Raw genomic sequence first — 25,020 nt, 5'->3', positions numbered from 1 at the left:
AAAAAAAAGTTGATTTAACAACTAAGCTTCTATAGAAAGAAAATAACCATTGTACGTGTAGGTTTTTCAAAACTTTTAGGATATTTTTCTTTTCTTCCCCTTCATATGCAAGATTTAAAACCCAACATATTTGAAGAAAAATCTTGCAATGGCCTTGATATTTTGTCATTTTCCCATAATTTACATTAAATTAAATAGAAAAATAATACTAATGTAGCTTTTAAAGTGTTAATTTCCTTTTTTGAGTTAAATAATAATAATAATAAAATTTTCTTTTGGCATTTTCTAAAATAATCATAATAATACAATGGGTGTCAGAAAAATTTCTCCAATTTGTTTTTATGAAATTACTCAGAAAAAAACCCTAACGAATTGCTAATGAATTGTCACAATACAAACTTATAGCCTACTTTGTTTTAAAACCCTAATATGATAGGAAATTTCTACATGTTCTTTCTGTCATGCTGCACTTGATTAAGAGCAATTGCTAATGAATTGTCACAATACAAACTTATAGCCTACTTTGTTTTAAAACCCTAATATGATAGGAAATTTTGTAACCATAAAAGTTCACGAACTCCAAAATTTGATAGAAAATTTCGTACCCAAAATTTGCCCTACTTATTTTCATTTTATCTGACTTATGGCCTCCAATTCATCTGCATAATCTTCTCAACATTCATTTAAAAATCATTCATTTGCATAAGGTAACATCATTGATTCAAAAGATTCATGATTTCAACTGGTTTGTCTCAGCATTTCGGATATTGGCGATTGATCAGATCACTATGATTGATGCTCTTATGAATTTCAAGTGGATACTATTGGTCTCATGGACTAGGGTTTCTTGTTATGTGCACTTGTGGAACAAGCTTTTGAATTATTGATTCAAAAAGAAACTATTATGTTTCATTTGACTTTTTGGTCAAAGTCAACTTTTGAAGTTTGACTTTTGACCTAAAATATTTGAGATTCTCTTACTCAAGTTAGAGTATGAATTTTTGGATGCATTTTGGAAAAGAAAGAGATTGAAAACATTCACATCAAAGTTGACTTTTGGTCAACAAAGTCAACAATGGAAGGTTGACTTTTTGTTAACCAAGTCATGTTATTTTGTTCCTCACCATTTTTCTTTGAATGTATTTTTGGTCTTACATGGTTAATGGCATTGAATTTCAAAGATTCAAATTTCAAATTATCCAAAATGGAGGAAAAAGTTTTATTACTTAAAAGATAAGTTAGAAGCAATGTTTTAAAAACCAGACCGGAGATTGAACAAATAAAACTCGCGGTTTAAGATATAATTGGTTCAATCGGTTCAACCTACGATCGAACCGTTTATTAAATAAACTAATAATATGAAATTAAATTTCATAGATATGTCACACATAATCATACGTTCACAACTTAATAAAATAAATATTTTAAAAATCTATTATAAAGTTAATACAACAATATCGATAATACATATAATAACATAGTTCTACACTTCATTTCAACCTTCATTTAAGAATAATTTGACCAAATTAAAGAACTACAATAAAAAAAAGATAAACTAATTCAAACCAAAATTAAAATAATATAATATAATAATTAAAATAATGTTCAATTAATTAAGAATATCAAAATTTAATAAGATTGAATACCAAAATTAAATAATACAATATACTTTATTAAATAAAAAAATGAATTTGAGTTGAACTACGACAAACAAGTCTTAATTGACAACAAATAATATTGACTTGAACGACAATCAATATTGAGATGAATATCGTGACTATGTTTAAAAGAGACGGCGTGATGATGATGAAGTTTGGTTGAAAGAAAAACTATAATGGAGTGACAAAATTTAAAAGTGACAAAATTTAAAAGTTTGTATGATTGTAAAAAAAATATGGAATTCTTTTTTGTGATTAGGGAATGTTTGTTAAGTTTTGATATTGACATATTAAAAATTTAAAAATAATTTAAAAATTGATTAATTTTATGCATTATTTTAAACCAGACGGTTTTACAAAACCGACTTCGGTTATTCGGTTTGAATGGTTTTGAACGGTTCAATCCAGTTTTTCCGGTTTTACTCCAATTTTGACCTACTAACGGTTTTGAAAGGTTGACCCAACCAGATTCATCCTCGGTTCCCGACCTAACCGGTTGAACCGGCCGGTTCGATTCGATTTTTAAATCATTGGTTAGAAGCCATTTACAAAATTCCAAAGTTCAAATGCAAGATTACAAGGCTATTGCAAAATTACAAAGAAATTACATCTTTGGGTACAATTGACTTTTGGTCAAACAGTTGACCAAGTCTTGCCCTGAGTTTGACCTAATCCTAAATCTATCATATACCTATCTCTCTTCAAGCTTCAAATCCACTTCATCTTCATCATGTTCCAAGCTTGAACATTATGGAGACATCTGATTCATGTTCATGTTCTCTTCAAGTACTTCATGTCCATATACCATGCCAAGTTCATTGTCCAAGCAATGCATTCAACCTGCACCAGACCTGCAATATCAAAATCCAAACACCAAAGTCAACATTCATCAATATGCACACCTTATCATACATACATGATGTAAGCCATGATTCATAATTCAAACACCTAAACCATTGTCTAAACTAATTGCTAACCACTTGCCCAAACAATTGCCCTAGGTAGTTACAACTAACTTGCTCAATAACCTAGTTGCCCTAACATTCAACTAACCATTAACTAACTAAACCTCAATTCTAACATAACTAACCATCTCAAGTCAATTAACTAGAACAACCATCTAACAAACTTTAAACTGAGTCATAACTGTCTAACTAACTCTAACATCCAATTGCCACGTGTCCAGGGCAATGACCTAAAAACCCTTAACATCCAATTTCCCACCAAAATCAATTTAAACCTCTAACTAACTCATAGCCTCCAAAGAAACACACTCTCCATCCATTTTTGTACATTGATTTTAGTATAAAACTAACATAATTCACCTAACTTTCTTCATTTCAACAAAACCACAATTCTGACCAACCTTTGAACAATCCTCAACCCTTGATTGATCATTGCCACGGATCACCATCTTGCGGCCACAAATCAATCACACATAACCAATTTCTAATTGAATTTCCCTCCCAATTTTCATCTCCATCCATCTATATAAACCCTAATTCATTACTTCATAAAATAGTTACAATGACCTGACAAAGCTCTGCCCAATTCTCATCCATAACCTTTAAAAACTCGTTCTAAATCTCAATCTACCATTGATCAGAGCTTCACATTGAAGCTCTGAATCAATTGAGTTAAGCCTCCATCAACCTCTACCAAATCTTCATCATCACTACAAATTCAACCTAGCCTCATAAAACTCATCAATCTAATCTCAATACTATATTAATTTTACAAAAATAACGTAACAACCAGAAGTTCAAGGAAAAATCAAAGAGGAAGAAGGGATTCGAATCAGAAAGCAAATGATTGAAGCTCATACATGGGAATCAAGGATCTCTGGTTTTCTTCATCATCTTCTTCAACTTCTACTTTGACCAGAGCAATCCTCAAATCTATGAGTAAGTACGATTCTTCATCCTTCTTGTAAAACATCGTTACCATGTTGTAAAGCTTGAGTTGCGAAGTAAAACCCTAAGGTTTTGCTTTGGGTTCATGCATGTACACCATTTGATTTTGTTTGAAGGACTTTTAAGGTTTCACGTTTGGGTTAGATATAGAGAAATTTGTTAGGTTTTAAGAAGATTAGATGTTGGGGATGGAGATAGGATGTGCATGGGAGTAGTTTGGTGGTGGTTTAGTTGTGTTCTGGGCTCCACTGTCGTCGGAGACAATTTTCGGCACATCATAGCGATTTCAGGGGAGCTTTAGAAGATGAGAGAGAGAGGGTGAAGTCAGACTGAGTGAGTGAATGTAATTCACCACCCTTCCCTCATTCCGAGTTTTACTTTTGGGCTTAGAATCCAAGGCCCAAAGGCATTGCTTCATACACACCTTTGCACTGCTGGTACACCCCCATCCTGAAACCAGAATTAATAAGGGTATGAGCTTGGGCTTAACCACACATGCCCAACACCCTTTTGCCCCATCTCACTCCCTCTTCCTTTTTTCACACCCCCGACAAAGCATAACTTTATTTATTTATTTTTCTTGGCGCAGTCTTTTTTTTAATCTTTCTTTTTGGTTATATACATCAAAATCATTTTAATGACAATTAGGTAGGGTTAGTTGATTAGGTTTAATAATTCTAATCTAGGATTAATTTCTATATTAGAACTAAAATTCCTAATTAATATTAGCTTATAATTAATTACAAAATTAGGTTTACATATCACTAACTTTTATTCTTTCTTTTGTTTGACCTTTCTTCATGATTTCATGGTTCTTGATGTATATAGTTTAACCTAATTTTGCATGATTCCGATTTGTCTTGATTTAATTAGTTGATTACTTGAGGACTATTTAGTTACTCCTTTGAATAAATTACATGATCCCTTAAGATTTTTTTCAATTAGATGATTAAAGATCCTTTGATAATTAAATTTGAATTATAAAATTTTAGGACTTGTACCATACATGTCCCCTTAGGTCAAATGCAAAGATAAGACAATCAATGCATGACAACATCAAACTTCATTCCCCATCTTTGATCTTCTCTCTCTCTCTCTCTCTCTCTCCATTTAAGATTAAAACCATTTTTGTAAATAAACTTGATCCAACGGCAAGTATAAACCATTAAACACTTAACAAATACAATGCGAATTGTACACCACGGACCTTAAGAAATGAAGAAGAATGAGAATGATCATTCCTATGCTTATTCTGAATACCTTTGGATATGAGACATATGATCCAATTGTTCAAAGTATTCATCTTCACTCATAGACTTTAGTGCAATTAAAATCAAAGCAATTTTCAACATTCGTCTTTGGACTAAAATCAATCACAACCAACATCAAATACATTCATAATCTTTCTCTCTTAACCTCTTTAGTTTAAACAACACTATCTTAGTTTAGAGAATTTTTTACTCAACTAACCCACTTTTTTCAAAAAAATCCCAAAAAAATCCACTTTTTAGATTAATTCCTAAACTACCCCACTTTGAAGAGGTGGCGTTAGATGAATTGACGTCTGCTCTCTAAGTTAAAGAGGTGGCGCCAATTGGATTGACTAGTGCATCTGGTGTTGCCAATCAATTGGCGCCCATGTGTAAAAAAGGAGAGGAGGCGCCAATTGGTCCGACGCCTCTGTGTATTGCATAATCATTTTTGAAAAAAATGTACATTTGAGATAAAGGTCAAAATCAGACCAATTGATATTACTATTAATTTGCGTTTACATACGAAAACTATAAAGACTAATGTCGTTGACCGGGATGACCTAACCGACCTCCGGTACCACATCCCCTAGCTACCTGAACGTGTGTCCCTAATCCATGTTGATGATTCACCACGGGTGTTTGAGGATTTGAGGGGCCAAGAACATCACCACCACCTGCAATGAAGCGCTACCACCCTAGCTGAGTTCGTGATCGATGCCAGAGTAATTGGGATGTGTTTGAGTTATTTGAGGATAATTAAGACGATTAAAGGGAGACATTGGTGTGAATGATGCGTCGAGGAAAGGTTGAAATGATTGTTGTGATGTTTGGTAGTCATATGGTTGTTGCATCAACCATTGTGTATGCTTCACTTGCCTGGTCAAGATCCATTCAAGGCCCACTTGTTCATGGTCTATTATGGAGGTTTCTTTGGTCTGTTTAGCATTCACTTCTTGGCCTTACATGTTCATCTTTTGCTTGTCTATGTTCATTGGTTCAAGTCCATTTCCATGGCATCACAACTTCCACTTGATTCAATTCATCCCTAACATTACATCTGATCATATCCTCATGCTTAGTCCATGCCTAACCTATTTCATATGGCCAATGTCATTCATGCCATTTGCATTGCCATTGTTATTTGGTCCATGAATCTTTGATTATGACATAGTTCATTGTACATCTTGGGCCTTGCTAGAGTTTTTATTTCATGCTTGGCATTGTTCATCCAAGTTATGGTCATGTCCATTGATCCATGATTAGGTATTCATCAAGTTCATCACTTAGTCTATTCCATGTCATTTTCATTGGTGTTTGGTCCATGAATCGCTGGACAAGTCCTAATCATTATCCATTTTGGTCTTTAGGTTTTGATTCATTCAAAATATGTGTCCATTGATTCATGTTATCATGTTCATTTATTTGAATATCTTTCCTATCCATACAATTCATTTCAAATAGTAAATGCATTTAAATATCAAATATCGTTTCATACAATCACATTCAAAGTCCATACATGTACAAAGACTACAAAATTGACCATTTATACAACAATTGACTTTTGGTTAACAGTTGACTTTTTGTGTGACAACCACAACATTTAAAAACAACATTTCTAACTGATTACAACAATCAAACAAATATTATTTGGTCCAAACATCACTTCCATATCATTCTTATCATTTTTTACTCGCACCCATCCACGTAAGGCATAGAGTCTCTCAATACTTCTAATTTTTTTGCCCTTAGGTATGTTTCAGTCTAACCAACGAACCAACTCGCATTAACGTGGGTTAGGGTCACGCGTTCGGGTAGCTAGGGGATGTGGTACCGGACGTCAGTTAGGTCATCCTAGTCAACGACATTAGTCTTTATGGTATTTGTATGTAAACACATATTAATATTAATATCAATTGATTCGATTTTGACTTTTATCAACGTACATTATTTTTCAAAAAAAAAATATGCAACACACAGAGGCGCCATACCAACTGGCGTCTCCTCTCCTTTTTTACACATGGACGCCAATTGGATTGGCAACACCAGGTGCACTAGGCAATCCAATTGGCGTCACCTCTTTAAATTAGAGAGCAGGTGCCAATTCATCTAGTGCCACCTCTTCAAAGTGAGGTAGTTTAAGAATTAATCTGAAGAGTGGGTTATTTTGGGTTTTTTTTTAAAAAGTGGATTAGTTGAGTAAAAATTTCCGGTTTAAACACCACATTTACAATTTCTCTCTTGGTTAAGACACCACTTTTACAATTCTGTTATTGGTTTAGACACGACTCTCTTCTTTTTGTCCTTGGTTATGACAACACTCTTTTAATTCCTGTCCTTGGCTATGACATCACTATTTTAATTCCTGTCCTTGTTAAGATACCGTTTTCAATTTTTTATCTTTGGTTTAGACACCAATTTTACAATTCAATACTTGATTATGACACCTCACTTTTAATTTTTGTCATTGATTCATACAACACTTTTAATTTCAGTTCTTGGTTCAGACACCACTTTTACAATTATGTTCTTGGTTCATACACCACTCTTTTAATTTCCTTTTTTAGTTTAAACACCACCCTTACAATTCTTTCAGATACAACAACATTTTCTTTTCATAAAAGAATTGTTATAATCCATTAATTAAAACCAATTGCCAGTAACCTTTAGATAAAAACACTCATCCGCGCAAAGAACAATCAAAACAATTCTCATTAAGTACAACAGATGTGAGAGGTGCTCATACCTTCCCCTCACATAACCGAATTTCTTACCATTTTCTCTTCCCTTTGCATTTTATTGATAATTTCCCTTTCTTTTAAAATAAATAAAATTCAGTGGCGACTTTGTTGTATTTAGAGCCTGCGATGCACTTGGGTATTTTTCGCGGTGCGACACAGTCGTTTTTTACTCCTCCAAGTTACAAGATTCCCCCTACAAATGTAAAGTATCCAAAGGTAGACTTTCTTTCATTTTTTGAACCTACTTAATCAACGTCAATATACCCTTCCACCTTCAAGTCTCCATGATTTGAGAATAAAATTATTATTAATGACCCACTAACAAACATAAAATTTGATTGAAGCATAAACATAAAAGATGAGTTGTCTGCTAGCAGAAATCTAATAGCAGATGATCTAATAGATATTACACGAGGTTTCAATATCATTTTAAAGATTGTAGTTAGATCTAACTCAATCTTATAAAACCGATTTGTAAAAGAATGATTGTCTTTACTTATAAATATACATTGTAGTTAAATCTAACTCAATCTTATAAAACTGATTAGTAAGAGAAAGATTGTCTTCACTTATAAATATACGATCAAAATATCATATAAAAATCATATATCATCTAACGTAGTAGTAATTTTTACGGTATCAAAGACCTTGCAATATCAAGCATTCAAACTCCATTGAGATGATACCTCATATACCATGGCAGGTCACTTGACATGACTCCTACTTTTCTTTAGAGTAATATTGTTATTGAAGAGTTCTATGAACAATACACGTCCATCGAACATGTATTGCAAATCTCCATTATGGAAAAAATTCAAAAGATGCAATGATATCATTTATACCACTCATTCAATAAATGTTAATAATGACTTTAATTTGATAAACAAACATGTTAACAAAATTTTCTAGAAAAATCAGACACCACATATTCACCAAAAACTTTAAGGTGATAGGTGAGTGAGTTATCTCACTTATAATTGAATAAACAAACATATTAACAAGTTTTCTAGAGATGTATTGCAAATCTCCATTATGGAAAAAATTCAAAAGATGCAATGATATCATTTATACCACTCATTCAATAAATGTTAATAATGACTTTAATTTGATAAACAAACATGTTAACAAAATTTTCTAGAAAAATCAGACACCACATATTCACCAAAAACTTTAAGGTGATAGGTGAGTGAGTTATTTCACTTATAATTGAATAAACAAACATATTAACAAGTTTTCTAGAGATATCAGACACCACCATCCCAAAAATAGGCACACAATTGACTCACAAATAGCAAGACACACCACATATTCACCCAAAACCTTAAGGTGATAGTATTTGTTGGGGGAATTTCCTCACTAGGGGACATTGAACATTAAGAGATTCTTTCTTTTAGAGCAACACCTTTGTGAGAGACACACCATATATTCACCAAAAACCTTAAGATTATAGGTGAGTGAATTCTCTCATTTATAAATGCTCAAGTCTCCTATTTCCAACAAACGTGAGACTATTACCCACACTACTTACACTTGATACATTCTCAACACCCCCCTCAAATATGAACCTATAGTAGTGCATTATAGCCTTCCCCCTCAAATATGAGTCTCCAGTAGTGCATTATAGCCTTTGATCCAAATTGAAGCAATGAAATTCAAGTTCTTTTGTCATAGCATTATGAGACAATGGACAACCCTACCATATTACACACTATAAATCTACAATTCATCAGACATGGACCCTACCAAATGGATTTCCAGATTGGTATGAATTTTGGATGTCTCAATCTATGGAGGATTGTGCTCTTGTCTGTCTAGTTTATTTACTATGGTGCTAATGACATTCCAGTCAAAACCACGATACCGAAGCCATCGAATAATCCTTGACTTTCTTGTTTCCTTTGAAACATTCTCACCTTTGAACCACTGCTTTGAGGCCTGAACATAAAGATGATCCATGGATTTCTTTGACAAGTTAATAATTGATTTTTCTTCTTCAGCACCATCATTCTTGTCCTTAAAAACTACTTCAACTGCCTTTTCAACATCTGATTGACTAACTCCCTTCTTGTACAGTACATGCCACAAGAATTCAAGTCCTGTCACGCAATAATATTTTCGTTGATAATAAGAGCAAGTGTGTTATTATATGGCTCATAAATGCATGTGCTGAAATGAAAACAACGTCGCTGGCTTTGCAATATGCTGTCACAATGTACTACATCTTTTACTCGTAAACTATGAAGCATTGGCATAGATACGGACATTGGAAAAAATTAAAAAAATTGAATGTAATCGCATGTATCAGTGTCGTGTCGGTGCTACAGAGTTCTTAATACTATATACTAATACTACATAAGTTGTCAAAGCATATTGAAATCAAAATACCAAGTCCGTCACACAATAAATTTTTTGTTGATAATAATAGCAAGCGTATATGGCTCATAAACGCATGTGAGCAAATGAAAACAACGTTTCTGAACGTGTAATCACATATGTCGGTGTCGTGTCGGTGCTACAGAGCTCTCAACATTATATACAACATAAGTTAAAAAAGGAAGAAGTATTCATCGTAATTGCAGTGAAATCAAAATACCAACACAATATTTCCACTTTTGATTTGCTACGAAACCAATAAGAGGATGAACATAAGGACAGAATACAGTGGCTTACTTGTTTGATCCGTCTTGGCCCCCAAGTAGACGAAGACCATCTAGATTGAGAAAACGATTCAGCATACAACTTATAGTTGATGAACGATGAACCCTCTGAAACAAACAAAGGGATAAAATGGTCACCACAAACCCACAAGATGTATTAAAGTTCAGAAAATTCAGATTCTATACATAAACTTGAAAAACTGCACTGTGAAAAGTACAACACGATGTGATTATTTGTCAAGGCCAAGAATCGCGTAACATACATATTCTCACTTAGTTCAACTGATGAAAACTAAATTTACGAAAAGCCAGTAGAACTTCAAATAATGATACGTTTGGAAATGGCTGATAAACAACAGCCCAATGATTTTTATATGAAGTTAGGTACATACTGTCTCTGTAGCTTGTTTATCACTGCCTCCACTGCATTAGGAGAGAATCTCTTGCTAAGCAATTTCTTTCTCAATTCAACTGCTGTGAGTGCCCCGCGGATAGGGAGACAGGCATGTTTAAAAGAAAAAACAGTGTAAAGCGACAAGCGAAAATTACATATTTAACATGAAAAAGTTTGATGTCTATTACACTAAATGAGAAAACATTAAGCTTCAGAATCTCTTCAATTTGGTCGACTATATAGTATAATAAACTAGTGTAGCATTGAATGTCTTTAAATCTCTTCAATTTAGGGAACTAACCTAGATGCAAGTAATTTGACAGCTGATTGTTCAACGTCATTGGTAGATTTGTCAAGTCGTATAAAATCCTGTTCACCAGAGTCTCCTGTCTGAGGGACTGTCAACTCTCCAACCTCTTCCATTTGGTTAGAATCTAAAATGCACAAATTAATGTGATCTGAATAACTTTCAAATTATGAACTGCAATAACCGCAAACAATCTCTCTTATTGTTTAATGGCAAGCTGCATTGAATTTGAAAGACCGGGTCCACCTAAAGCATGCCGGTACATTGGTACAATATAAGAGTTTAATTTCACCGTATTCTCAGTCATTGATCCCGCACCAAGCATCAAATTTAAATATATTGCTTAAACTCAATTTTTTTTCCTTCTTGTCTAGCTACCCCACGAATCAGTAGTAGTGATGTAATTCCTCTGGATAGTGAAGAACAACTAAGCCAAATTATAAAATAAGTATTTTAGAAAACCAAACAAACAATTCAACCGGTTGAACCTTGAAGCGACCTTTATCGTGTTTCATCTTGGTTCATGCGGATTAAGCCAGATGAACCATGACCCAGAAGTCTCGCTGATTTGATGTCTGATTCGGTTTTTAAAACATTGGATATATTTGAATGATGTCAAATGCCAAGTTTGTATAAACTTTTGGGAGCTTTAAATCAAAATAAGTTTTTATTCTTAACAAAAACTAAAAAGTACCAATAAACTAGGTGTTTGTGGAGAACTCAAATGTGAGAGCTTATGTAACTAGTTTACCTTCTTCAATGTCGAAATAGTAAGTCAGTGTGAACTTCATCTGGATTTTGAGAAGTTTCACAATGTGCAATTGTTGCATGCCCAATTTTCCCATCATTTATCTTGATTACACTGCCATCAGCAAAACTACAATATTCCAAATGCGGAATCTTCACCCTGCATGATGTTATAGGAATGTACCTAACAGTAACAGAAGAAGAACTAAAGTCTCTACTCTTCAAGCAAGCAATCTGAAACTTCCAAATATTCCTAATTTCAATAACCCAAAAAGCAAAAGGGATAAGAATCATGGGCAAAACGCTTGAATCTTTTACAAGAATTTCCATCAACCCATTACAATTCAACCAACCTCATTATTCATTCACACTGAAAAAGAATCAAACTTTTCTGTGATTTTGTTTCTCCAACTATGGCAAACAAATGTGTAACAAAATTTTGGAGATAAATAGAATGATATAAACTAGTTACCTTGGAATTGAAAAAACGCGAGGTAGAAGATGATGACACGAGAATTTGAAGCCAATGTTTCCCGCGAAACTTGCCATGTTCATGTAATCAAAATCTGTGCCTTGCAAGTAGAAAGGGTTTCTTACTCTTTGTTTGTTTTCAATTTGCATTCTCTTGTTTTTTTTTTCTTCAATGAAGAAAATCATGAAACACGGGCTAGCCCATTTTAAGGCCCTATTCAAAAGTAAATGGGCTTCCTGGCCCAATTAAGTTAGAGGAATTTCTTATCTCATCCCATGGAAAATTTTACCTTGTACCCCTACAGTTAGCCTCATACCCCTACAATTTTTTAAAAATTTCCATTCTATCCCTTTTGGCAATTAAAAAAAATTATTAAAAATTATAAAATTAAAAACAAAAAAAAAACGCACCGGAACACTTCAAAGAAGAGTTCCGGTGAATTAAAAAAAAATTGATGACTACCGGAACACTTTTTAAAAGAGTTCCGGTTTAGACCATCCAAACCGGAAGTCTTTAAGAAAGACTTCCGGTATACAACAAACCAAACCGGAAGACTTTCTAAAAGACTTCCGGTTCAGTGCCCCAAAAGGCAACAAATCGGAACTCTTTAGGCATGTTTTCCGGTATACATTACGTGAACCGGAAGACTTACTCTGAGTGTTTCGGTTTACGATGCCAAAAAGTGAAAAATTTGCTTTCCGAAAGTCTTCAAACGAAAATGGTAAAAAAATTTAAAAATGAAAAATATACCCTATTTATATGAGGGTATTTTGGTCCAAAAAATTTAAATGTAGGGGTATGGGTACAATTGTAGGGGTACGGGGTAAAGTTTTCCATCCCATGAATAGAAAAACATCCTATGGAAAATCCAAAATGCCCCTAAATTTCGGAGATACATTTCTGGACGTATTTTGTTAAAATCTAAACGTTAATAAATTTGGAGATTCATCTCCGAAATATTTAAAAACATACATCATGAATTCCACTCTGAAAGGCATTTTACACGTTTATTGTTCCGAAGATGAATCTTCGTTTAGGGTTTACAGAGATACATCTCTATACCCTATCATAATAATGCAGGTTATGTTTGTTTTATGGTTACGCAGATGAAATTGATGATTTATAAATGTTAAGAACCTTGTTATGTTATGAGATTTAAACCATACAATCGATATGCAAAAATTACATATATATAAATCCATACGGTCCAAAAATGACATATATAAATAAATTTGAAATACACGATAAAGTAGAATGAAGTGAAAATAAAATATAATTCATAATGAATCCAAAGTACAACTTCTATATACTACCGCGTATGCCGGACTACAGCTTCTCTGACTCCTCGTGTTCCTTGACGTCTATTACCCTTCGTCTTCTGACGTTGTCTTCGGTACATCAGTGTCTTTCGTGCCTCCGTCATAATGGTATCTAGGACTTACCTTACCTCAGACCCATCATGGAAAATACCTTTGTCAATGCTTGTCTACGCAATCTCCATTATGCGACGATATCTAGGTAAGAAATCATGAGCATTATCTAATCGTGTTTGCTCCTCCTCTAGTATCTTCCGATGAGCTGACCTCGGTAGGTCTCCTAGAGCAGTTTGCACCATATATATGTGTGACACCCTGAAGAACCACATGATGTACCCGTCGACATAGCTCAAGTCGCTCTCAACTATGGCACTATGTGCCTCCTCCGATACCAGATGACTAAGATAATCATCAAACATGACATCCATCTACCTACGTGTCATAGAAGGAGGAGAAGAGACAACATAGTGTCTGGGAATAGTCTTAGTGTATCCAAATTGTCGCATCATACGCTCAAGCAGATGAAGAAATATGAGAAGTGAGCCGCAAGCCAACCATCTCGAATATATAACAATATGTCGTTAAATGGTTGCGTCTCACGGTGATCGACATAGTTGTTTAAGTGCATATCCTCGGCAACCAAGCGGTCAAGATACACTCTGAACGAGTCTATCGCTTGATTCCCTCTGAGCGGGGAAAATGCATAAGCACACGACATATCCTCAGTGTAAGTCGGTACACGCGACCGGCCAAAGATGTGCGGGAAGTACTAGTGGATCCAAGCTTGAAAAGTGTTGTAACAAACGAATCATCAGTAATGGCGTTGCAAAAATGTAATGAAAACTACACATAAACAATAAAGACTAATAAGTATTATCGTCAGAAATGTGATGCTGCCTGTGACATGCTTCATCTTCCACCTACAACCCTCTTATAACTTTGATTACAAGTAGATCAAACAAGCGACCCCCCAGTTGTACTCATGGATCCGCTCAAAGTCCTCGAAGTACCGTAGGTAGACGACATCTGTATAAGTGGAACTCTTGTCCACAAAAATCGTAGTGCCAACCAAATATAGCAGGTATACTCTCATAGTATAAGCTCTATGGAGCCCCACATGCTTGTCATCGCCTATATCCCGTTCTACTCTAACGATCTCATATGTATATAACTTTTTCAGGGATTCAAACCTAACATGAGCCCCTATGGTTTTTTCAAACTCCCTCATGGAATCCTCTAGGTCAACTCCCATATAATCTACCATCATCTCGAGTGCCTCGGTTTTGCTAATTCTCTCATGGTCTAGAAGTTTCCCACTGATCGGAAGATGCAGCGAACACGATATATCACCGAATGTGATAGACATCCCACCAAGCAGTATATGAAATGACAAGGTCTCAGTGTGCCATCTCTCCACGAATGCATTAAGCATCTCGTGGTTAATCGTAATATAATCGGTCATACACAAGTTCTTCATCCTAGTCAGGGACAAAGCAGCCTGAAATCACTCCTCATTCGGATTAGGCAAGTTAGTAATCTTTCATACGTGGTTAATAAACTTCAACAGATCATGATCCTGTAGAAAAATAAGTCTACATCAGAAACTTGTAATATAATAATAAACGTAAATTAAAAAAAAAATGAATCCAACTAATTTTACCTCTCCGTCCCAGATATGTCTGGAAGTATGCTATAGGTATAACGGCAGCAGTGACGGCTCTACAAGACCTCCTCTAAATTTCTGAGGTGGACTTTGCCACTGGCTCAACAGCCTCATCAGCCAGATGTGGCACTGGCTCAACATCCTCATCAGTCAGAGATGGCACGAAGTGTCATCAGCATGAGGTACCTCCGGTCAGGGACGGAGCTACGTATTGGATTATGTAGGGCTATGCCCCCACTAATATCCCAAACATACATGCACTACTACTAACATATACTACTAATATATGTATAGTTAATATTAATATTGACATATAAATTAACATTACACAATAGTATAATTGATTTAATTTTTTAATATGTAATTTAATATTGAAATAAGTGCCAATTACAATTGAAATCAATAATAACATTCTAGTATTTGGTGTCATGAAATTGAATCAAATTTTGTATTAAATGTTTATGTTGAATTCTTAGTTAAAATGCATGAGATAATATAAATCATCACTATGACATATAATTAAGGCAGGTTCTTGGTATCTTTTGTTGGGTACATCTATTCTCAGTGTTTAATTAATTTAAAATTTTAATTTTTTTAAAATTAAAATAATATGATATTGTATATTTTAATTTGATTGATAATATAATACCTTTAATGTTAATTGATTTAAAATTTTAATTTTTTAAAAATTAAAATAATAATGAAAAATAACGTGATATTGTATATTTTCATTGTAAAGTTAATTAATGACTCTTAAATAAAAATTAAATTTTAGATCTTTTACTTGTGTATTTTTTATAATTATGCTCATTACATTTAGAGACTAGAAAGCTATTATACTAATTATGATATTTATTTTTAAAAATAATACATATTTTACATTTTAAATTTATATATATATATATATATATATATATATATATATATATATATATATATATATATATATATATATATATATATATATATATATATATTATTAAATAATATTAAAAAATTTACATTATATTCAGTTATGTCTCACGAATATAAATATCATGCAAATATTTTATAACTATTATTACAAAGTAGTATAATAAAAAATAATTTAGTATGTGTATACATAATATATATATATATATATATATATATATATATATATATATATATATATATATATATATATATATATATATATATATATTTGTCCCATATGCTAATTTTTCTTAGCTCCGTCTCTGCCTCCGGTACCACAGGTGGCACTGGTGCCTTAGGTACCACCTGTGACTTGGATATCTCTGACGCCTGAATAGGTGAAACCTGTAGCCTACGAGAGGATGGAGGTCATAATGCGTCAGTAGGTGAAACACGTCTCCTAAGAGAAGAGTGATATGGAGAAGCACTAAAATAAGATTATAGTTTTAATCTTTCTTAATGCATAATTATTATTAAATTAATTCCAACATTATATACAATGTCACACTCAATATATATATATATATATATATATATATATATATATATATATATATATATATATATATATATATATATATATATATATATATATATATATATATATATATATATTGTAGTGTTATATTTGTGAAGGACCTGACTAGGACGATGATTATAGAACATCTCAAGAAGAGCGATGATCATGTATCACCACACGTGAGTAGGTCTTCTAAAGCATTAAATTTATATAGAGTCTATCATCTCATGTGAGTAGGTCCTCTAAACCATCACAAAACATCACAATTTACGATTCTCGTCGCTACGGGCAAACCCTAACCGCCACACTTGGTGCACTCTCACTAGCTTGTCCCCTTTGTATAAAAAGGTTTGTCATTAGGCCAATGAATATAAGCAATAAACTCCTCCTAAGTAGGTGCTCTATGATATGGGGAGATTGAATCTTGTACCTACATTTGTAATATGTTTAAAGAGTCATTTAGTGAAATCATGATTCTATGACATACATCACTAACGGTCCAACTCTGTGTAAAACAGACACATAAGTTAGGATGCATAATATCAAAATGTGGAATTTCAGGTTGAAATCCTTGATGTGATATAGTGGTTGTAGTAGGTGGTTGACGTGATCTTTGACTTTTTCTTGTTGACAATTCTATTTTTATAAAAAAAATTGTTTATAGAGATAAACAAATTAAATATATGTAATTTTAGCCTATTTCTTCTCTAGGTTTTCCACAAAATCTCTCTAGGCACGGTAACACACGCCTTTTTTAAACCAATAAAAATTAAGTACAAAATTTGTTGGTTCATCTAATATTGCTCCATCCCACGACGTAATAGATAGATAACTTTCATAATTGACTTTTTAAACATAAAACCAAATTGATTATCAAACAATCTTTTTTATAGTCAAATTTTTTTATTTATCATTATAAACAATAAAAATAATAAACACTTTTATTATAATTAATAATAGATTTTTCAAATACATATAGTTAGATATACAATATTGTTACAAATTAATAAAAGAAATTATTTACAAAGCCTAGTAAAATAAAAATTTATGTCTAATTAAAAGTGTTTTTATATATAGAAACATGATAGTTTAATGGTTTTGATTGATTACCATCATAAAAACCATTTATGTTGAATGTAAATTAAATATATTATACAATTAATTGATTTAATACTTAATTTGATTTAATAACTTAATATGCTCTGTATTATAAGAAAATAATAAATATAAAAATATATGTCACATAATAATAAATATAAAAGCATCATCAACATAAAACATTGACATAATACTCATTTTTATGGAAGACTGCATGGTTTTGTGTCAAGAAGAGGCATGCAACATACCATTAAAAAAATTGAGTTATTAAGAATTGTTGTATCTATTTAACTTCTTATAGATATTATCATTGATAACACTACTTTCAATATTTCTTTTCTCAATAATTTTTTTCAAATCATATAATCAAATAGCTTAAACAAAAAATGGGTCATTGAACACAATACTCATAATAACTCTAGATCAAATGCTAATAAAGAAGACAACTTTTGAAACTAGTACTTTTACTGCAAACAAAAGAAAGTTCAATCAATTTTCCAAGCATATAGAAAATGAAAAAAACTTTTTGTAGTTGAAGTATCATCTACTAAGTCATGTTTGCTATAATCTTCATTAATCTCTGTGTGTTCCATGAATCCTGGCTTGAAAATAAACAAGGCAGGCCCTGAACCAAGGTCATTGAACAACCAATCATGCACATCCCAAAGTATCTGTACTGGTAAATTATTCACCATTACAAACTCATTTCCTCTGAATTTCCAATTCAAGTTCATTATTCTACTAGCCAATATCCCATCTATACTAATCCACATTTCTGGATCATCAGGTCCACAAAGGGATGTCTCGATAACGATATCATGTTCCGGTTTACCTTCTTCCAACATAGCCTTGGTGCAAAACAACGTTTTCCCTTGCACATTCTCTTTCTTGCATAACAAGGTAGATTCTTCTAACGACGGTTTTGACTTCGTTCGTTCGTAAGCATCATGCTCTAAATCTCCAAGCAACAAAAGAACCTTTTTCTTGTAAACTAAGGCAACATAATAGCCTGAGCAAGGTTGTGGACCATTGGAGAATTTCGCTTGTCGAAAATCCCAATAAAGATCGGCTCTCGACCCGTCTATTTCAAATGATTTCAGACCTTTTTTCCCCCAAGATTGTCCGGATGCTAAATCAATCTTGCAGGTAAATTTGTCTTCGTCAAAAGGCTTTTCCACAGTCATAGAAAGGGTGTGTTCTATGAGATTCTTGCACCATGTCAACGCTACACTACGAAACGAATCTCCTAAGTTTGTTTGATACACAAAGGTAACAAAATTATGAGGGGTGTATTTTTTTATGGCACTGTCTTTTGAAGCTTTCTTCCATGGTGGTGGCTCAGGAACGCTCAATGGCCCAACTTTAACAGAAGAGTTAATCGTTGATATCGACATCAGCTATAACAACAAGAATCTGCAAATGTTTAAGATTTTCTTATAGGATTGAAACTTGATCCTCTTTGAGATGTTTGTTATATAGAATATACTTATAATGGGTTAAACCATAGATATTCCTTACAAATAGAACAATAATAATAACAATAATTCATCGTCATCTTTCACCTCTTGTAGATTCAAAACAAGAAAAGCTACAAAACACTTATTGGTTAGAGGTTGAATGTTTAATGGATTGCAATGTAAGGAAATTATGCGCATCAGAATTGTTGTAACATTCTGAAATACGCAAAAATCAAGAATCGCTTTTAGGAATAAAATATATGTCGAGGTTGTTAGTGAGGTGTCAACAATAGAGGTTTCTTCATTTTGTTTTTGTCTATTGATAGTTTAATGTTTCTTAACTTGAAAAATAAAAATAAGTTGCAATGCTACTAATTATAGTAAATAGCATGTATGGTAGATGTTCTTTCAAACTTTATATATAGATTATTATAATTACATGTTACTATATATTTGAATACGACAATTTACTTATGTTTATTGCAACAACAACAAAAAAAACAATCACAAACAAACAATTTTATTACTATAATTAGGTTTGTTGAATTTTGTTTTTTAGTATTCATAAATTAGCATATAATGATGATTCTATTTCATTTTGGTTTGTAGGTTTATTTATTTTCAAATTTTGTTTTTGAGTGAATTTATGAGAGAAGTGTTATTGACTCATTTTTGAAGTCATCATAAGTGTTTTGGGTCGGTCATATTGGTCCTGGTCGACCACTCGGAGGAAATAATAGTCATTCTAGAATCTTCTTGCCATACGAAAATTCTCCTCATGATGATAAGAAATATCTCAACTGCAAGTGTATCCGACGACTCTCCGCAATTTACTCGTAATCAATAGCGAGTTTGTTAGTTCCTCTCTACTATATATAGGAAAGGTTTCAAATTCAATTTCTCTCCACTATTCTCCCTCATCTACTAACTTGAGCATTAGAGGCTAACCTTGCATGTCAACCCCTTCTCCGCTGTGTCTGAAGCTTTGATTTGCCGTCACCACCACCCCTTAATCCATTTCCCTTAATCCATTTTTGGGTCTGGAACAGAACAGTGACACCGTTTGGGGGAAACGTATCGTGATATCCACGATTTCATATCCTCTCTCTAATTCATAAGTTTGTAACCCCCTTTAGTCACTGAATCAAGAGCAGTCATAATCAAACACAAAGATATATCGCGTTTGATCCAATCAAGAATCACTTCAACTTCAATATCTCGAATTTACATATCTCTAGTTTCTACAATTCCAAGTGATCGATGGATCCAAAAATACTTAATTTTAGTTGATAATGAAGAAGGTGTGGCCCATGCTAGTTTTACCAAGGCCCCATGATGGATATTATTGTACTTGTCAAAGAGTACAAGAGTGTATGATATCCCTACCCAAATAGGGGATAATAAGATAACTTTGTAGTTAAGGGTGGTTACGGCTTTCTCACGATGGTGAGAGACCTTGTTTGGTGATGTTTAGAGTGGTATTAGAGGACCAACTCATGTGAGATGATAAACTTTTGTGTTTATGCGTTATGTTGGGTCAATTATGATCTCTCATTTACCCTTGGGGGAAGGTATTTATAGAGGCTTTGGGGCCTATGGTTTTCTAGGGACTGATAACCATCCACTCCGCCAATGGTGGACTACTGAATCCCTATTTCTTATGGAGACATGAGTTGTAACACCCTAAATTTTCCCCGTGTAAAATTAAAACATTTATCAGAGTAAAGCAAATCACATGCAATTTAGGATGCTACACTACAACATACAATCAACATGCTCAATCGAAAAAACATGTAACACTTGACATTTATAAAAATAGTAGTAATAACCACATGTCTGAATGTTAACTTTTATTAAATAACAGGGCAATAACAATAACAAACAGTTAACTCAACATATCCAACATCAACATAACATGTCATTATAAGAAATGTTAAAACATAATGAAATACACAACATTCCAAATTCCCCGGTGCTACACATCAGAGCAGACACCGACACTAAAATAAAATGGAAGACTTCATCTTCCATTCACATTTGAGCTTCTACTGCGGATTATCTGCATGTTACCCACATGGAGGCAACATTCAAATAGAAGGGGTGAGATATCATAATTATATAAAGGAAAGCATGATAGTAAGTAAGCATCATATTATCACATGCACATCACTCATTCCACAACACAATTCCACATAATCCACACAACGACTATTCACACATAATAGCAACATAACAACCATCCAACATAATAACAACATAATCAACCATCCAACACAATAACAAATGCAACCAATGTACAATGCAACGAGACTCAACAACTCGACTCAATGCATGTGGTACCAATACGTGAACACTCAGTTTCACCGCTTCGATCCTCACCTTTTAGGATCAAAGTCACAAATTTGTTATCATCACCTTCAATAATGTCTCACTAATTCCATCACCTCCAAAATCAGCTATCGGTCCAATCCACGCAATGGGATTTGAGGCTCACCAACGACTGACCATTTGTCCAACAACATGAGTGCATGCAACATATAATACACGCAACATCAACATCATGCATAATGACTCACCTCCATAGTCAATGTACACCTCGAATATTGGTCATCTTACATCAAGCACATGTTATCTAGCTCAACAACATCAACATGCAACATAACAAGCAACAACGATGCATTTAAGGTTATGTCACACCACCACATAAACATTTCAATACATATCAACACCATCACACAGAAAAATATTCTACTTCAGGTACTAAAACCGATTTTAAATGACAGCATACGCTCTCAGTTTTCCGACACTTCGAATGACACTCGAATTTGACACTCGAAACAAAAGTTATGAATTTTTTAAAGTTTTTAAGAAAATACTCTCAGTGCAATTGGTTACACTACATCAAGTAGTGCAATCCATACTGACACACAAACATGGTAAACGATTAGCCAAAAACTGGTAACCGGTTACACCCCCTATTTCCAGCCCCTGCATGGCCTCTGTTTCACAGGGTAACCGGTTACCCAAAAACTGGTAACCGGTTACACCCCTCAAAATTTGCCCAAAAACGTGTTTTTAAGCAGTATAACCGGTTACTCCAATTCTGATAACCGATTTCACTGTTGCATAAGCATTTTTCTGCAACTTTTTCAAAACGGAAATCACCTAAAATTCATCCCAAAATATCATTTTTCTTACAAATCATTTATACCATATTTTAACACGAAAAATAATTTTCAAATGTTCAAAACCCCAACTTATTTACACCAAAAACATTCATGACTCAGTTCCGACTCTGACCCGAAACAACGTCAATCGGGAAACATTGACAACAACCAATCCAATCAATTTTATGATTCTAACAACAATAATTCATCATTCCAACATCAGTGACAACATCATCATACACACAATTCAACAATTAACAAATATCACCATGATCATGAGCATAGAGAAGAAAAACACAAAACTACATGACATAATCTACCCACAATCTACCCACCATGATCATGTTAACCCTTTTATAATCAGAACTACGCCCTTATCTTAGAGTTCTTAGCAATAGATTCTTTGACCTTCAATAATGGTGAATTTTTCTCTTGAGCCCTAGCCTCTTCTTCTCCCTTTCTCAGTTTCTTCTCTTTTCTCCCAAATGTTACTGTAAGACCCCAATTTTGACCCTAAGATCCCTCATGCTATCTCATCACATGCATTGACATTAGGATCACATCTTGGCATCCTCCTTACCCCTCATTCATTGGGTTTGCATTAGGAGAGATCACCAAGCATCATTTGATTGTATCATACTTTGTATTTTATCATTTACTAACCAAAATACCAAAAATATGTCATTGTATAGTTTAACTCTTTTGTAGGTAAGGCACATGCTCACCTTTGATCTATCAAGCTCACATCTAGGGTTTAAGATCCTCAGTGCAAGGATTTCAATCAATAATTGATTTACTATGGATCTAGGCATCATATATGGATCCCCATGATCTTCACATGTTATTTTGATCAAGAATTCATCAAGAGTTTGAAGTTTGTTTGCCTTGGAAACCCTAATTCATCTGGGTATCTTATATGACTTCTTCAATAAGCTTTTTCACCAATCGATCAAATATTTCAAGGGATACTTCAAATTTCATCATCTTATGCATGTATGATCCTCCATGAGTCCCAAAAGTCAAGAGAATGTCAAGCTAGCAAGGTGGTTCGTGGTGGTTGACCAAAGGAAGTCAACAAATCAAAACTGGGGTTCCCCGGACTCTATCTCCTACAATCTTTATCATATCAAAATGATTCCAAGAGAAACTTTACTCTAAATTACATTCCAAACAACTTTCATGTTTAGGTATAAAACTAGTTTTGCTTGTAAAGTCATTTTTATGGTGAAAGATTATATGTCATTTTGTCTAAACCCTAATTTGGAGGTCAACTTTCCAAGACCATAACTTGCTCAATTTTTATGAGATGAAAGCTATTTAAGTTGCACACTTAAATTCAAGATGTATACTTCAACTTTGATGTTTTGAGGAAGAGAAAATTCAACTTTTAGATGCATGTGATATGAGGAGACATTATAGGTCATTTTGGACCAATGCCATTGAACAAGTGATTTTCCTCAACTTCTAAAATGCATAACTCCTTCATAATAAATCCAAATGAGGTCAAATTTGTGACTATTTTGAAGGACTTTTATATAGATACAACTTTGATGAAGGAACGTTTCTCATTTGAAGCTCATATAAAAAGTTAGACAAGGTGGAAGAAGTGAACATATGGCTTGACACTTCGAATTTTTTTTGATATGTTTGATTTTCCAAACTTCCACCTTAAATTTCATCATGATCCAAGCTTAAAATGAAAAAGTGTTCAACATGAAAGTTGTTCTTCTTGATCTAACCTTTCCAAAAAGTCCAATTTCATCCCATTTGGACAAATTATGAGTGACTTGCGTATGGCTTGAACTTGGACACCATTTGGCATAATTGAACTTGCATTCCTCATACACAATTGCATGGCTTACCAACGTGACTTCAAAAATGTTTGTAGTCATTTTTGGACCTGAATGGATGATTACACGGGCCTATCACACACCCATGCATCCATGCAATGAACATTGCTATTTTTGAAACTTTGATTCAAGTGTGCAAATAATAATCATTTGGCCTATAAATAGAGACCCTTGCACTCTGAATTGAGGACCCTGCGTGCCAACTTTGAATCCCCAGCTCCAAACCTTCTCATTCAAAGGATAACCTTGAGGATTTCCATTGGAAATCGAGTTTGAATCTCCACTGTTTTGAGATTCAAATCTCCAAGAGTCCTGTTGCTTTTGTTGATTCAATCATATTCCATCAAGTGTCCAGAGCAAGGCCAAGTGCAATTGGAAGCAAGATCGTGTTCATCCAGACCTGCAATGAAGGTGAATTTCTCAATTTTTCATCTCTTCGATTCTCACTCAATTCTCAATAATTCTTCTTGATTTTTGGTTGTCTTAAGTCCTACCAATGTAGGCAACAAGATTGAGTTGCTTTGTGGTCAAATCGAAGCAACTCAGATCATGATCCTCAAAATTCAACTCCCTGTATCTTTTAATATACTTGGAGTTAGGAGAAATTGAGGGCAAATTCGAGCTCCTGAGCATTTTCTCTTTAAATTCATGTCCTCCTTTTTTATTTTGGTGATGGTTGGGGTGGACCAGTCCGGTGAGGTCCACCGGAGTTACAGCTCCGGCCGTGTGTTGGCACGTCTCAGACCATATGATCCTTGCAAAACGTTTTAATCGCATGCGTAGGTTTTAAATAACATCCTTGCAACGTATTGACTAGTGTCCATTGTGGAACACGCGTTGATGACCACTTGATCTG

The 25,020-nt window shown here is 33.7% G+C and overlaps 1 protein-coding gene and 1 pseudogene across 1 annotated transcript; both read right to left on the bottom strand.

The window, feature by feature from the left end:
- Window positions 1-8,692: 8,692 nt before the first annotated feature.
- On the bottom strand, window positions 8,693-12,287 carry LOC127117553 (uncharacterized; annotated as a pseudogene).
- Window positions 12,288-18,175: 5,888 nt separating this feature from the next.
- Window positions 18,176-19,084, bottom strand: LOC127121595 (uncharacterized). Its single transcript, XM_051052055.1, has one exon. The coding sequence runs from the start codon at window positions 19,082-19,084 to the stop codon at window positions 18,176-18,178; it is 909 nt and encodes a 302-aa protein (XP_050908012.1).
- Window positions 19,085-25,020: the final 5,936 nt, after the last annotated feature.

This window comes from Lathyrus oleraceus, chromosome 2 (assembly GCF_024323335.1).
Source record: "Lathyrus oleraceus cultivar Zhongwan6 chromosome 2, CAAS_Psat_ZW6_1.0, whole genome shotgun sequence".
Lineage (NCBI taxonomy): Eukaryota > Viridiplantae > Streptophyta > Magnoliopsida > Fabales > Fabaceae > Lathyrus > Lathyrus oleraceus.
This window is presented reverse-complemented; position numbering and strand designations above follow the sequence as displayed.

Excerpts from the sequence above, each read along its gene's own strand:
- LOC127121595 (XM_051052055.1), bottom strand. The coding sequence starts at position 19,084 with ATGTCGATATCAACGATTAACTCTTCTGTTAAAGTTGGGCCATTGAGC.